Consider the following 12,277-nt stretch of genomic DNA (forward strand, 5'->3'; position numbering starts at 1 on the left):
AGCAAGTTCTATGCAATTTTCCAAAGATAAATGCAGTGAATCCGTATAAATACACCAACAGAAAGTATTTTCCTTGGTAATATTGTAGTGCAGCTAAATATAATAACTGTGGTCATCTATTTACTTCTGTTTAATATACCTACATGTAACCACAAATCATCACACTGGAGTATTCAATAATATGCTTTCTATAGTAGGAAGAATCATACTCCTTTTTTTTCTTCTAAGCATTGGTTAGGGTTCAGGTGTTATATATGCATCATAACAAATAAAGATTATTAAACAACATTGATCAATTTCATAGAAAACACAATCACAATCGATAAAGTCTAGTCTGAAATACAATAGATTTAACATATACTGTACATGAACATACAAAAAGAAAGTCCAGGTAAAACTGAAATAACTAGTCGACCACAAACATGTAATCACTTTGTTGTTACATAATAAATTGCAGGTTTTCATTATAAATTATATGATTTGTACAATGTTACATGACAAGACTTAAAGCTAAATTGTCAATATCATTTAAATGCTTAACAATTTTAACAGGGTTTTTTTTTTTGGGGGGGGGGGGCGGGAAGGTCTTTACAAAATAAAGTAATCAAATAAGAAATATCATCAATATTAACCATGCCAATATCTAAGAAAATGGTTGTTTAAAATAATAAAAAAGAAAATTAAAATGGTTTAACTGTTGTACCAAAATGTATACAAAAAAAGAACAGAAACACTATTCTATAGAGAAGTATTATTGTGTGTACTAAATTTTGGTGAATTTTGGTGAAATAACTTTTTTAGCTTACTGTTCTTATACTCAACATAAATATATTTTAAAAAGCTGCCTGGTATAAATGTACATAAAGAGTGTAGGTGATTTAAAAAAAGTTACAATGCACTAATCATCTAATGTAAGACTGCATACAGAATCTATTCAGTGATGACCAGGAATAATTAAAATTCATTTTATTTGAGCAATGACAAAGACCACGTTACATTTCAACAGCACTAAAGCATCGATTTTGCTTGTTTTATAATCACATGATGGTCCTTGAGAACAACAATTACACGAAAGTGCATCTTATAAACCAACTCCTAACATTTTCAATTATCCATGCATTGCTCTTGGACAGTTATGATCAAGAAAAAAGTTGATGTGCTTAAGACCCCGTTCTCACTCACTTTGAAAGTGGTCTTAGTTAGACCGCTCCAGACCGCTCCAGAGGAACGGGTCTCGAGGAACGGTTTGCGAGCGTTCACACTCCGAGCAGGTTTTATGGCTCAAACCGCTCCACGAGTCAAAGTGGTCTTGTTGCTATGGCAGCTCAGGTAGGCGGGTCAATTTTTTCGCGCGCGGAATACAAACCGTATGTACCGTACTACATGTTTCGCACGGAACGTCACTAGCTCACTTCCGCTCAAAGTACGCTTTCCGTTCACATTGCACGTTAGAGCGCTCTGGAGCGCTCTTAATAAGACCCGCTCCTCAAGACCACCTCGGAAGGTGGACTTCTGGAGCGGTCCAGAAGTCCGCTTCCTGGACCACTTTGAGCGGTCTCACTCACCTAAGAACCGCTCCTGAGGAGCGGGTCTTAGTTAGAGTGCTCCAGAGCGCTCCAACGAAGTGAGTGAGAACGGGGTCTTAGTTGTTGATAACATCAGGCCTATTTGCCTCTATACCAGGTAGCTACAGAAACTAATTTTAAATGAGTAATGGTGTATTTTGGGCAGACCGGATGCACATCACTAGCCGGCATCCACATTAAAAACATATGGGACCACCCTGCTTTTTATAAAGAAGACATGAATAATATCTTCTGTCCGAAGCCAGAAAGGCGTTACGGCAACTCTGTGTTAAAGTGCACGAGTTAAAGCCCTTCTGGCTCGGACTCCAAGCAGATGATTTGTCTGATGATTATGCAGCTACATGTTTCTACAAAATAGCTAGTTTTGCTGTCAAATAAACAAAATATTTATCATATCTGTACATGTATATCAAATGAAATACATGTATATAAAATCACTAGTGCTTTATGGATACCTTTTCTGCAAGATGGTTCATATTTCAATGATGGTACATACTTTTTATATGAGATGTTCTCATGTATGTCCAATGCATGAAAAAATTTCCTTTCATTTCAAATATATATTCACTTCAACCAGTATATTTGATGTAGAATACAGTAATTGATGAAAACACAATAATCTTCATATACGATTAAATGCTCTTCAAAGATTGATTTACACGCTAATGTACATTTCTGTCTTCATTGTTGATATTCTTAAACCTAAAACTCTATGACAACACATACCAGTATTAGCTATGCTGGGGTGGGTTATATGTACATATATATCCCGTTCCAAATGGGATCTTTCCAGAATTTTTTTTCTTCTTCAGATTGCACTTATTATCAAAGCCACTGCTAATTACAGTCTCAACTAGACTAATAAGCAAGCAATCACTGTACACAATGTCTAGAATACACAGTACAAGATGAAACAAGGGGAGCATAATGAGATGGAAAGACTTAAGAATATTAAGCAGGGCAGAAATTTCATTCCGACATATAAAGACATCTAATTCACTGACATGCATTTGATCATTATCAGTTTTCATGAATCACTTAACCCCCCCCCCCCCCAAAAAAAAAGAGTTCTGCAGCTATTTCTATTAGTATTGGGGTATGCTACATAATGTATGCAAGGAAAACCGTTTCATACTGGTTTGATCATTTTCTTCAGAAATCAACTTGTGACTGGCAAAGAGACTGAAAATTATGCTGCTATCTCCCATTCATATTCGACTCTTGCATAGAATACAAACTACATCATAAGTAAAACGCATACCTAAGTTGTCAACATACGCCCTATCAGTAAAGCATGACATTAATATAATCATCTGGTTGTCTCATCGTGAAAACAATTTTGCCCTGACAAGAAAATAAAGTTTGATATGGTAAGTCTGTCAAAAGACATATTTGCTGTAGACATAGTGTTATGCTATATAACATGCAATATATTAACCTCTACAAAGGTATTTACCATCTTGGACTGAATGTACTTATGGCAACAACAGGCATAAATAATCCTTTGAAGATAACATGATATACAGTATATCTAATCAAAATTATTGAAGATTACTCCAAATTTTGACAAGAAAATTACAAATTCATAGAAATCAGGTTGAAGAGAAGCAGCTAACAACAAAAAAAGGAGTTTGCAACATGTATAACTGGACAACTTGAAATATAGAAAAAAGCAAAGTTACATAAAAAACACAAAGATAATTTTTCAGTCATATATTACCTGGCCATTCATATCTGCTCCTGTTTTCTCCTTATAAATTTCTTCCATCTTTCCCCCCAATTTATCTAACATAATATACACAATAGACAATAATTATAATGTTATGAATATTTATATTGGTCTTCTCGCCATTGAAGCTGTTTGAGAGAAGGAGAACGAGCTCCCTAGCGGCTGCCCCCTGACTTTGAATGCTGTATCAGCCATTGCAATGTGATATCTAGTGAAGCAAAGAGTAGAGAAGAGAAGAATAAATACATTTAGTTGTATGAACATCCCTAGAATAAGCAGGAAACAAAGTGACTAGATACTTATCTGGCAATGGGGAAATAGGGAAATAGACAATTTAAGAACTGATTTTTTTTTAGCACTGGCGTCACATCAAGATGGCAGCACCTCAAGCTTAATGAAAGTGAAATTGTTACTTCATATTGAATCATGGATATCTTTGCACTGCTGCATTAGCATTATTTCAAAATTTCAAAAAACAGTGAAAATTGTCATATGACAAACCTGGCTAATTACATTCAGATGCTGAACCAAGTAAATCATCATTAATGATAACCATAATGCAAGCACTGCTACATAAAGCTTAAATTGTAAAATTCAAAGATCGGCAATAAATAATAGAACATACAAAACTGGGAATATTGTGCGATAGTTACCGATATTTTCTTTCTCTTTGCACGAGATGGAATAACAGCAGATCTCTCGGTCCTGAATCGCTGATAAGTTCATCCTCTCTATGAGTTCTTTCTCATCGTATGCTACAGGAATGTCTCTCTTGTTACCCAGTACCAGAACCTGAGGGAGGTTAGAAGTAAGATGGATTACACTTAAAGTAATCTCTCAATACAGGCCTGTCTTCATCAGCTCGAGATTGTCAAATATCATGCTATTTGAACTGTTCCGATCGCAAATTATCCACTTAATTTGCGTCTTCATCAGCTCAAAGTTGCAATTAGCGGGATATTTGGTCAAGATAATCATCCCAAGATATCTTGGGCTAGTTTACAAAATATCCCGCTATTTGTCCGGTGCGTCTTTACCAAAATTACGCTGAGCAAAATATCTCAAGCTATTTTCTCGAGCTCGAGTTTCGAGCTGACGAAGACGTGATTTGTAACTTCTGGAGTATTTCCCAAATCAGAAATAGTGGGCTACTTGGCAATCTTGAGCTGATGAAAGCAGGCCTTATGTGTGTACATAAAAGTGTCCTATACCGTATGAGAATTTACTTACCAGGAACTAACTTGAGATCATTGATGTGCTACATTAACAAAACTACAAGCAGGGTACCGGTAAGCACTTGGAACAAATTGTCCAATCTAGTACGATCTGGGAATTTGTAGAGCGTCAATATCAAGTACCGTAAATCTCAGTGTATAAGACGCACTTTTTTGCCGCAAAAAAAAAAAATAGAAAGTCGGGGCTGCGTCTTATACACAGATTAAATTTTTGTTTTGTTGTTGAAAGTTTCGATTTATTCCCCTCCATCTGTCACTATGCCTGGCAATGTCTCCCAGCTCAGAAATCGGTGTGTTGACTCACCACTCGGAAACTAGAACAACACTATCTGTCTGGATTCTGTTTGGACTTAGAGGGAAATTTGTCTGTCATCTTTAGTTTTAAAAATGACATTGTTACTATACAGTAGACTTGCGGTTGCACCATGTGAGAGAAAGGGAGGATTGGGAAGTCCTGAAAAGGACTCTCGATAATCTTTCTTTCTTGAGCGTGTGAAGTCCTGAAAGGGACTGTTGGTGTAGTCTTGAAAAAGACTGTTGGTTATCTTTCTTAGCTTATAGTTTGATAAAAAAGATAACCAACAGTCTTTTTCAAGACTACACCAACAGTCCTTTTCAGGACTACACACACTCAAGAAAGAAAGATTACCGAGAGTCCTTTTCAGGACTTCCCAATCCTCCCTCTCTCTCACATGATGCAACCACAAGCCTACTGTATATCTACATCACCATGCAAGCCGATACTTATAAGCAGCACCTGACATTGTTACTATTATTTGTGTGACAAGTTCGCAAGCACAAATGGGGGCTTCAACTGCACCTCGCACTACAATAAAAGCCCTTCCTGCGTGGGTTTTTTAACACGGACTTGGCTCGCTACCGCCAGAGTCAGCAAAAAAAAAAGGGGGGTGTGTCTTATACACATGTGCGTCTTATCCACAGAGATTTACGGTAGCCAATTCAAAGATGCCCTAAATACTGTATACACTTTTTATGAGTCAAATGGAAAACTTTTGGGGGTTTGCCTGGTTGTATACAATGAGGAATACATGTTTATGTCTACTGTGCAGTTTTCTACATTAGAAGATACATGTATGTAGCAAACCAATTTAACTACAAACTCCTGAAAGAATTCCACTTCTGTTCACAGATCTCAGAGAAGCTGTAGTTACAGTCACAGACTTGTGACAATATAGAGTAAGAATTAGATGTAGGGCCTCATATGTAGATCTCTATGCAACACCGTATTTCACCTTCTCCATCATAAGTGTTAGCATACCATTACAACAACAACAAATTGTTAACAAAGGAGAGCTACACTGTATATATCAATGATGGCTTGACTTTCTTCTGTCAACCGACATAAAGATGATGACAAAAGACCTGTTTATTGTGGCACAACAACAGTGTCAAAATTATTAATATCTATGAAATTGTGGCATGAGTGATTGGAAATACAATATAGGTACATGTACTACAAAGTTTTCGTACATGTATATGGTCATGAATTTTGTTCAAATGAACATATTGGAAGCATATGCGATCCTACAAAATTCAGTGATTGTTGTCGCGGTTGAAATCAAGTCTAAAGTTATGAAATTGTAAATAATAAACTCTTTATGTTGTATAGCTCCCTCTCAAGGTCAAGATATTAAATAAGCTTTTAAACAATGTTTCTTGACTAAAATTGACCGATTAGCTTTTCCCTTTGGAAATTATATATCACAACTACATATTCTGAGATTTTCGTGGTCGCAGCTACCATTGTACGGCCGTAGGCGCTATTTGAAATTTATCAAAATTTACCAGGAGCAATTTTTCTCGAAAAGCAGCAGTGTTTTAGGGGTTAAATTTTCTAGTGCTTATAATGCATCCACAGGGGCATCCAAATATATCAAAATTGTAAAGAATCACTATCCACCCAATTTTCAAAATTCCCCCAAACGTTGTATTAGTTAAGGACAATAAACGCTTGTAACATGCAAAACTAACTATGTCCACAACAAATGTAGTGGCCTGCAGACATTTTCAATTTCTTAGAATTTTCTATCAATGTACTCGTATATGTATATGTAGTTCTCAAGTGCCATGTACATGTAGCAGAAATAGAAAATTATTTAAACTGGTACTGCAAATTGAGGATTCCTTTTAAGGAACAAATAAAAGTTTAGGAGCATTTAATCATTGCTAATTTGCTATGTATTTAAATCATACTTGTGACAAACAAAATTACACATCACTTCAAACTTAGTGTGAAAACTAGACATTTCTTCAAGGTATCCTGTATGGGGATATGACAGTGTTATTGTTGCAGTCTACTACAATCCAATAAGAGGAAGGAAGTGTTCAATCACATGAACATTTACTCAACGATAGGATTGATTCCAAAATGCAACCAAAGCTACCAGACAATCGAAGGACTCTAAGGTTGTAAGGAACTTTGAAACAAATGAAAAAACTGTAATTTAAGTAGAAATATTCGCGGTACATTAATTTTCGTGGATTTTGCGCTAAGATCGACAAGCCCAAATTTTAGAACTCACGAAAATATAAACAAGACTTCTTATGCGTGTTTTGAAAGGGCTGAATTTGGTGCAACACAAATTTAAGAATCAGCGGCAATAAAAGCGTTGACAGAACTCTCTACTTGCAGGATTGTCCTTCAATATTATATGGGGTGATTAACTTTTATCTACATGTAGTTAAGATGGAAATGTTGTGGCAAAGATTTCTGGGGGAAAATATGGATACCAAAACTAATATTTTGCTTGATCTATTACCTTACTCAATGTTTAAAACGCTTGTAATGGATTTTCTATTACTACAGTACATACATGTACTGTATCATGCCTTACACGTATATTGTGTATTACATACATTCATTGCTATTCATCAGTCTGTAAGGATTTGCTTTTTTTAGCCATCATCTATCTTCATAATACATGAACTTGTTTTATGAATTGTCAGAAATGACTGCTTTCTCAAAACAATGAAGTACATGTACAATGTAATGCAAAGTTGATATAAGTCTGAGGTGAAAATTTACATTTCTTAATTTATCTATACTTTGCACTTTACACTTACAAACAGCACGAGGCTAGAATATAGCCCCAAAATGTCAGTTTTTGGAATTCACATATACATTGATTTCTTTTTAGTTTTAGTCATCACATACTGTACTTGATATATTAAATTAATGTATGAAATAGTATTGGAACTTTAATCTCTCAAAATACTTTCCTTTTCCTATTCATCCTGTCCATAAATCTCAAAATCAAGACTTGATATGAGAATTTTTGAGACAAATGATGAATGCACTTGTTTTGAAGATGTTCTTTACTTACCGGTATTCCTTGGAGTTGTGGTTTGTCCAGTAAGTTGTGCAGTTCATTCCTTGAAGCTTCTAACTTTTCATGGTCAGCTGCATCTACCATATACCTGCACAAAAAAAAAAAGGTAACAAATAACTAAAAAATAATATTCTACCCAAAGTATATTTATTTCCTTTGTCAAAACATGACTAGTATACATGTACTTGTATGTAGGTAAGCCCTCAAAATCAACTCTCCATATTCTTTTATCCGTTTTATCAGTAGAAAATATTAATTTACAAAATAGCTTACAAAAAAAAAAAATTGGGGGATGTATTCGCATTGAAGTTGATTTTTAACATTCTGATGGTATTACAAGTCCGCTTTTATTTTCCTTGCAAATTTATTGAAGGTTGTCCAACAAAAAAGTACATGGCCTTGCCTCTGTCCTAAAAATACACAGATCATAAAATACTTCTAATATCAACATCATCACACTTGCCATAACCGTATGTGCCCAATGTCCATTAACAAATCTGTACCACAATATGTTTCTCCATAACTTCCTCTTTTGAAGAAAAACATGCATGTACATCATGTACCGGTACATGCAGACTTTAATGGAAGCAAAACATTTTAAAGATCAAGCGCCACTTCACAAATGACTGCATGTAAATCTGCATTTGACTACTGGTCATTCTAAATATCTAGATATATTTGAGCTCATTTCCCTTCATCAGATCGACACTGATTCTTTACATTGCTCTCTGTAACATACATGTAATGATGTATGTTAATTTGGTGGTTACTAAATTCTCCATTTCCCATAGGCTTACTACAGCAGACCTGCCAACCTCTGGAGTTCAAAAACTGTATTCTTTAATCCCAAAAGTTGTATTTTACTGACAAAAGTTGTATTCTTAAAGATAAACACAGACTGTTACCCGGAAGAATTTTTTTATGGATCATTGGTTGAATATGCATGATTACATCACGACTGCTGTGTTCGATGAACCAATCAACATCCCCAAATTGCAGATGTGAGATGCTTGTAGGATACTTTAAAGGACAGAGTGGGCATTTGGCCATTGTAAATGGCACACACAAAATTAATTATTTAAAATTAAAAAAAAAAAAAAAAAAAATTGTTTTTTGAAAATTGTATTTTATTGAGGAAAATCCTACTGTCGTATTTACTTCTAAAAATAGTACTAAATACGACTAAATCGTACTGGTTGGCAGGTCTGCTACAGGGACCACCCGGTTCAAGTAAGCAATGGATTAAAAGAATCATGTGATACATAAATGCCTAGAGATGTACGGGAAAAGAAAACTTGAGGAAAGAGAGGAGAACTTACACAATACAATTGACCCCTCTGCAGTATCTCTCCCACATACTCCTAAACCTAGGCTGACCTCCAATGTCCCAAAGCTAGAAGAACAATAAAAAGTAGTTTCTATGTTATCAAATATCTGATCATAGAGCGAAGTAGGTACATGATCCAATGAACATGAAAGTGAAACCTACTGCAGCAATGTGATGCTAAACATGTACCTGATTAGTCTGCTTTCTATTTACTACAAAATGTTGAGAAAAAAAGGTATATAACTTGACAAAATGTCTACATGATACTAGTCAGCAAATTGCTACATACTTGGCGAACTACATGTATAAAGGTTAAGAGTGAAATTAAAATAAAATCTTAATCTGACTGCAATTTCTGAAGTAAAGAAAACACAAAAATTCACCGTTGATACATTATGGAGTAATTCGAAACAACAGAAAATAGATAACACTGCACTTGTTTACATGTTCATGTACATAACAGAGAATGTGAGAAAAAAACAGAGGGAACTGATACTACATGTAACACTACATGTAGGTATTGTGTTACAAAAGATATACATGTATCTACAGGTATTCCATGTAATGGTAAACTGCATAGTTATAGTTTGCCAAATATCATAACAAACCCATCATTTAATTTGCGACAGAAAAAAAAATCCGTAAATTATCAATGTTTTGCAATGCATGAAGAATCATACTTGCAGTCTATGAAATAATTAATGACTTGGTATTTATTAATTATTACAGTTAATGAACCAATACAAGTGAAAGCTTAGAAAAATTAAACGTTGAGGATAAAATCTCACTCAAAATGTTCATAATATGGACAAAATTAACTCAAGTACAGGCGTAGCAATAGCTGTCTTGTCTTTTATTTATTTATAATAAATCAAGACAGTTTTAATCTTTAAGTACCGGTACACTTACCTTTATTGTGACATTTCCTTTCGTAACTTTCCTCATGTTGAAACCTACTGTGGGGATCATGTCTTCATTAAATTGTCCAGACTGTTGGGAGAAGTTGAGACAGGAAGTTCATGGTTATATTACATACTATGATTAATTGATAATACCTCTAGCACTACAATAACAGCGCTTGTAGACGTTACTCGCTGTACTCACACAACAAAACCATAATTGACATGTAGCATCATTATCATGGTCACATCCACATTTCTGGTGGGGATTAATAAATCCTTCCATGTAAGTAGAATGAAAGTTTCTACGTGAGTGGAAGCAATAAATCAAATAGATCAGTAAAAGTATTAAAAAGATCAGAGTCATCAGACAAAGAACAAAACAGTGGTGACTTTTTTTTTATCACTATGGAGATACAGAAATCTTACTGTAAATTTGGTTGTTTACAAGTATTTTTTTGCATAGTGTACTTTTGAGGGACGACTCTCTATATTGTGATATGTGAATTTTCATTTTCCCCCACAATAAATCATCTCTCTAAAGTTGTTGATCACTGATTACATGTTTTAAATGTCTTTCTAGATTTTTTAATTCTTTTCTGACTTTCCTGATTCCATCTCCCCCTTCCCCGCCTCTCTGAGACATTTAACAAATGTACACTTGAAGAGTGATACAATCTATACATGTAAAGTAACACTGAAGAATAACAACCAATACAAGGATGTGCAATGAAAAGAAAACTTTCACAGAGAAGACAAAAGAATACCTCTCTTAAAGTTGCAGGTAACAACAAAAATAGATTAGGATGAAGAAATCATAAAATCAATTGGATAAATTGGAATTTGGATAGTATAAATAAAGTTTAAAGTTTATGGTAAGCCCACATGTATCGTAGGCCAATATTGGATGTACATGTCATATTATCATTGAAGCCCTTCTGTTTCTGTTTCGGTTGCGTCTGTAGATTCAGGTTCAACTGTACTGCACCAACGTTTTTTTTTTCCCTCTGTAAAACTGAAGTGGCAATATGCTAGTTAACATGTAGATACCATCCATGTCATACATGTACTGTACACATGTAAAAGTTATTGAAATACCAGTAGACAACAACATAAAGTGAAAAGTTCATTAAAAGTTATGATTAAGTGCTATTTCACCTCTTAGTTTTAACTTTGACAACTTGAATTAAATTAAATAAATACGCAATTCTTAAAAAAAGAAAAAAAGATAACGAACATGAACTCTTCATATTATTTAGACTTAGATCTAGTTTAGATCTAGAGTCATGCACAGCGCACACGCAAACACACACACAAAACTCAAAAGTTAAAAAAAATTGAGAAAAGTCTTTATTCACATCACCAGCCTCACATTTCAAAATGCCATCTTTAAGTTACATCGAAAAAAAATTGGACTCTGGGAGGTTTAAATTGAATGAGTGCGCAGACATGAGAACCTTTGTTTTTTGCGATATCAAAATTAAACAGCCACCTCTCTTTTTGCAATGCAAATGACACTTTTTTTACCCAAATATTGATGAGATTTCGGCACATTTTACTCTCTACAAAAACAGACGAGATCAAGCATTGCATTGAAAAATATGACAGAAAATTCTTTTCAATTTCAAATGAAATGTTTGGTGTGCAGACATAGTCTACATGTAAGTCTACAGTGACATGTAGGACCCTCACCATACAGTCAGTCACTCAACAACATGACTCAAGTACACTCAGTCACAGACACATTCTGTAATGTGGGTGGATTGCATTAACGAATAACGTACCGAAATCACATTGACGAATGTAGTTTTTCCAGAATACTGAAGACCGACTAAAGTAAGCTCCATTTCTTCCTTCCAGAAAAGGCTTTTCAGCCAGTCCAGGAATTTGTTGATAACTGATAACATTTCGAGTCCTTTTGTATGAAAAGAGATGAATTAATTAAATGTACTGTCGAATTGTCGCTAACTTAGATGAGTTTACATGCGTGTAGCACGGTCACAATCACAATCAGAGATGTTATCGGACAACAACGCAATTTTGCATTCACAATGCATGCATTAGAATATTGTACTGTGTTCTGTATTCATAATGAAGGAGCTTTCATCACGACCTGACGCACAGGTCATTTTAAAAGTACATTGAAATGAT

General features: G+C 34.8%; 1 protein-coding gene across 1 annotated transcript; it reads right to left on the reverse strand.

Moving 5' to 3' along the window:
* Positions 1 to 2,390: 2,390 nt before the first annotated feature.
* Positions 2,391 to 12,201, reverse strand: LOC764718 (ADP-ribosylation factor-like protein 8B-A). The gene is made up of 6 exons (XM_001201172.4): positions 11,911 to 12,201; positions 10,137 to 10,217; positions 9,220 to 9,293; positions 7,895 to 7,988; positions 3,969 to 4,107; positions 2,391 to 3,523 (listed from the first exon to the last, which is right to left on the reverse strand). Exons 1-6 carry the CDS (start codon positions 12,031 to 12,033, stop codon positions 3,471 to 3,473), a joined length of 564 nt encoding a protein of 187 aa, XP_001201172.2. The 5' UTR covers positions 12,034 to 12,201; the 3' UTR covers positions 2,391 to 3,470.
* Between the last annotated feature and the right edge of the window lie 76 nt (positions 12,202 to 12,277).

The sequence above is a fragment of the Strongylocentrotus purpuratus genome, unplaced genomic scaffold (assembly GCF_000002235.5).
Source record: "Strongylocentrotus purpuratus isolate Spur 01 unplaced genomic scaffold, Spur_5.0 spur5_scaffold_6, whole genome shotgun sequence".
Taxonomy (NCBI): Eukaryota; Metazoa; Echinodermata; class Echinoidea; order Camarodonta; family Strongylocentrotidae; genus Strongylocentrotus; species Strongylocentrotus purpuratus.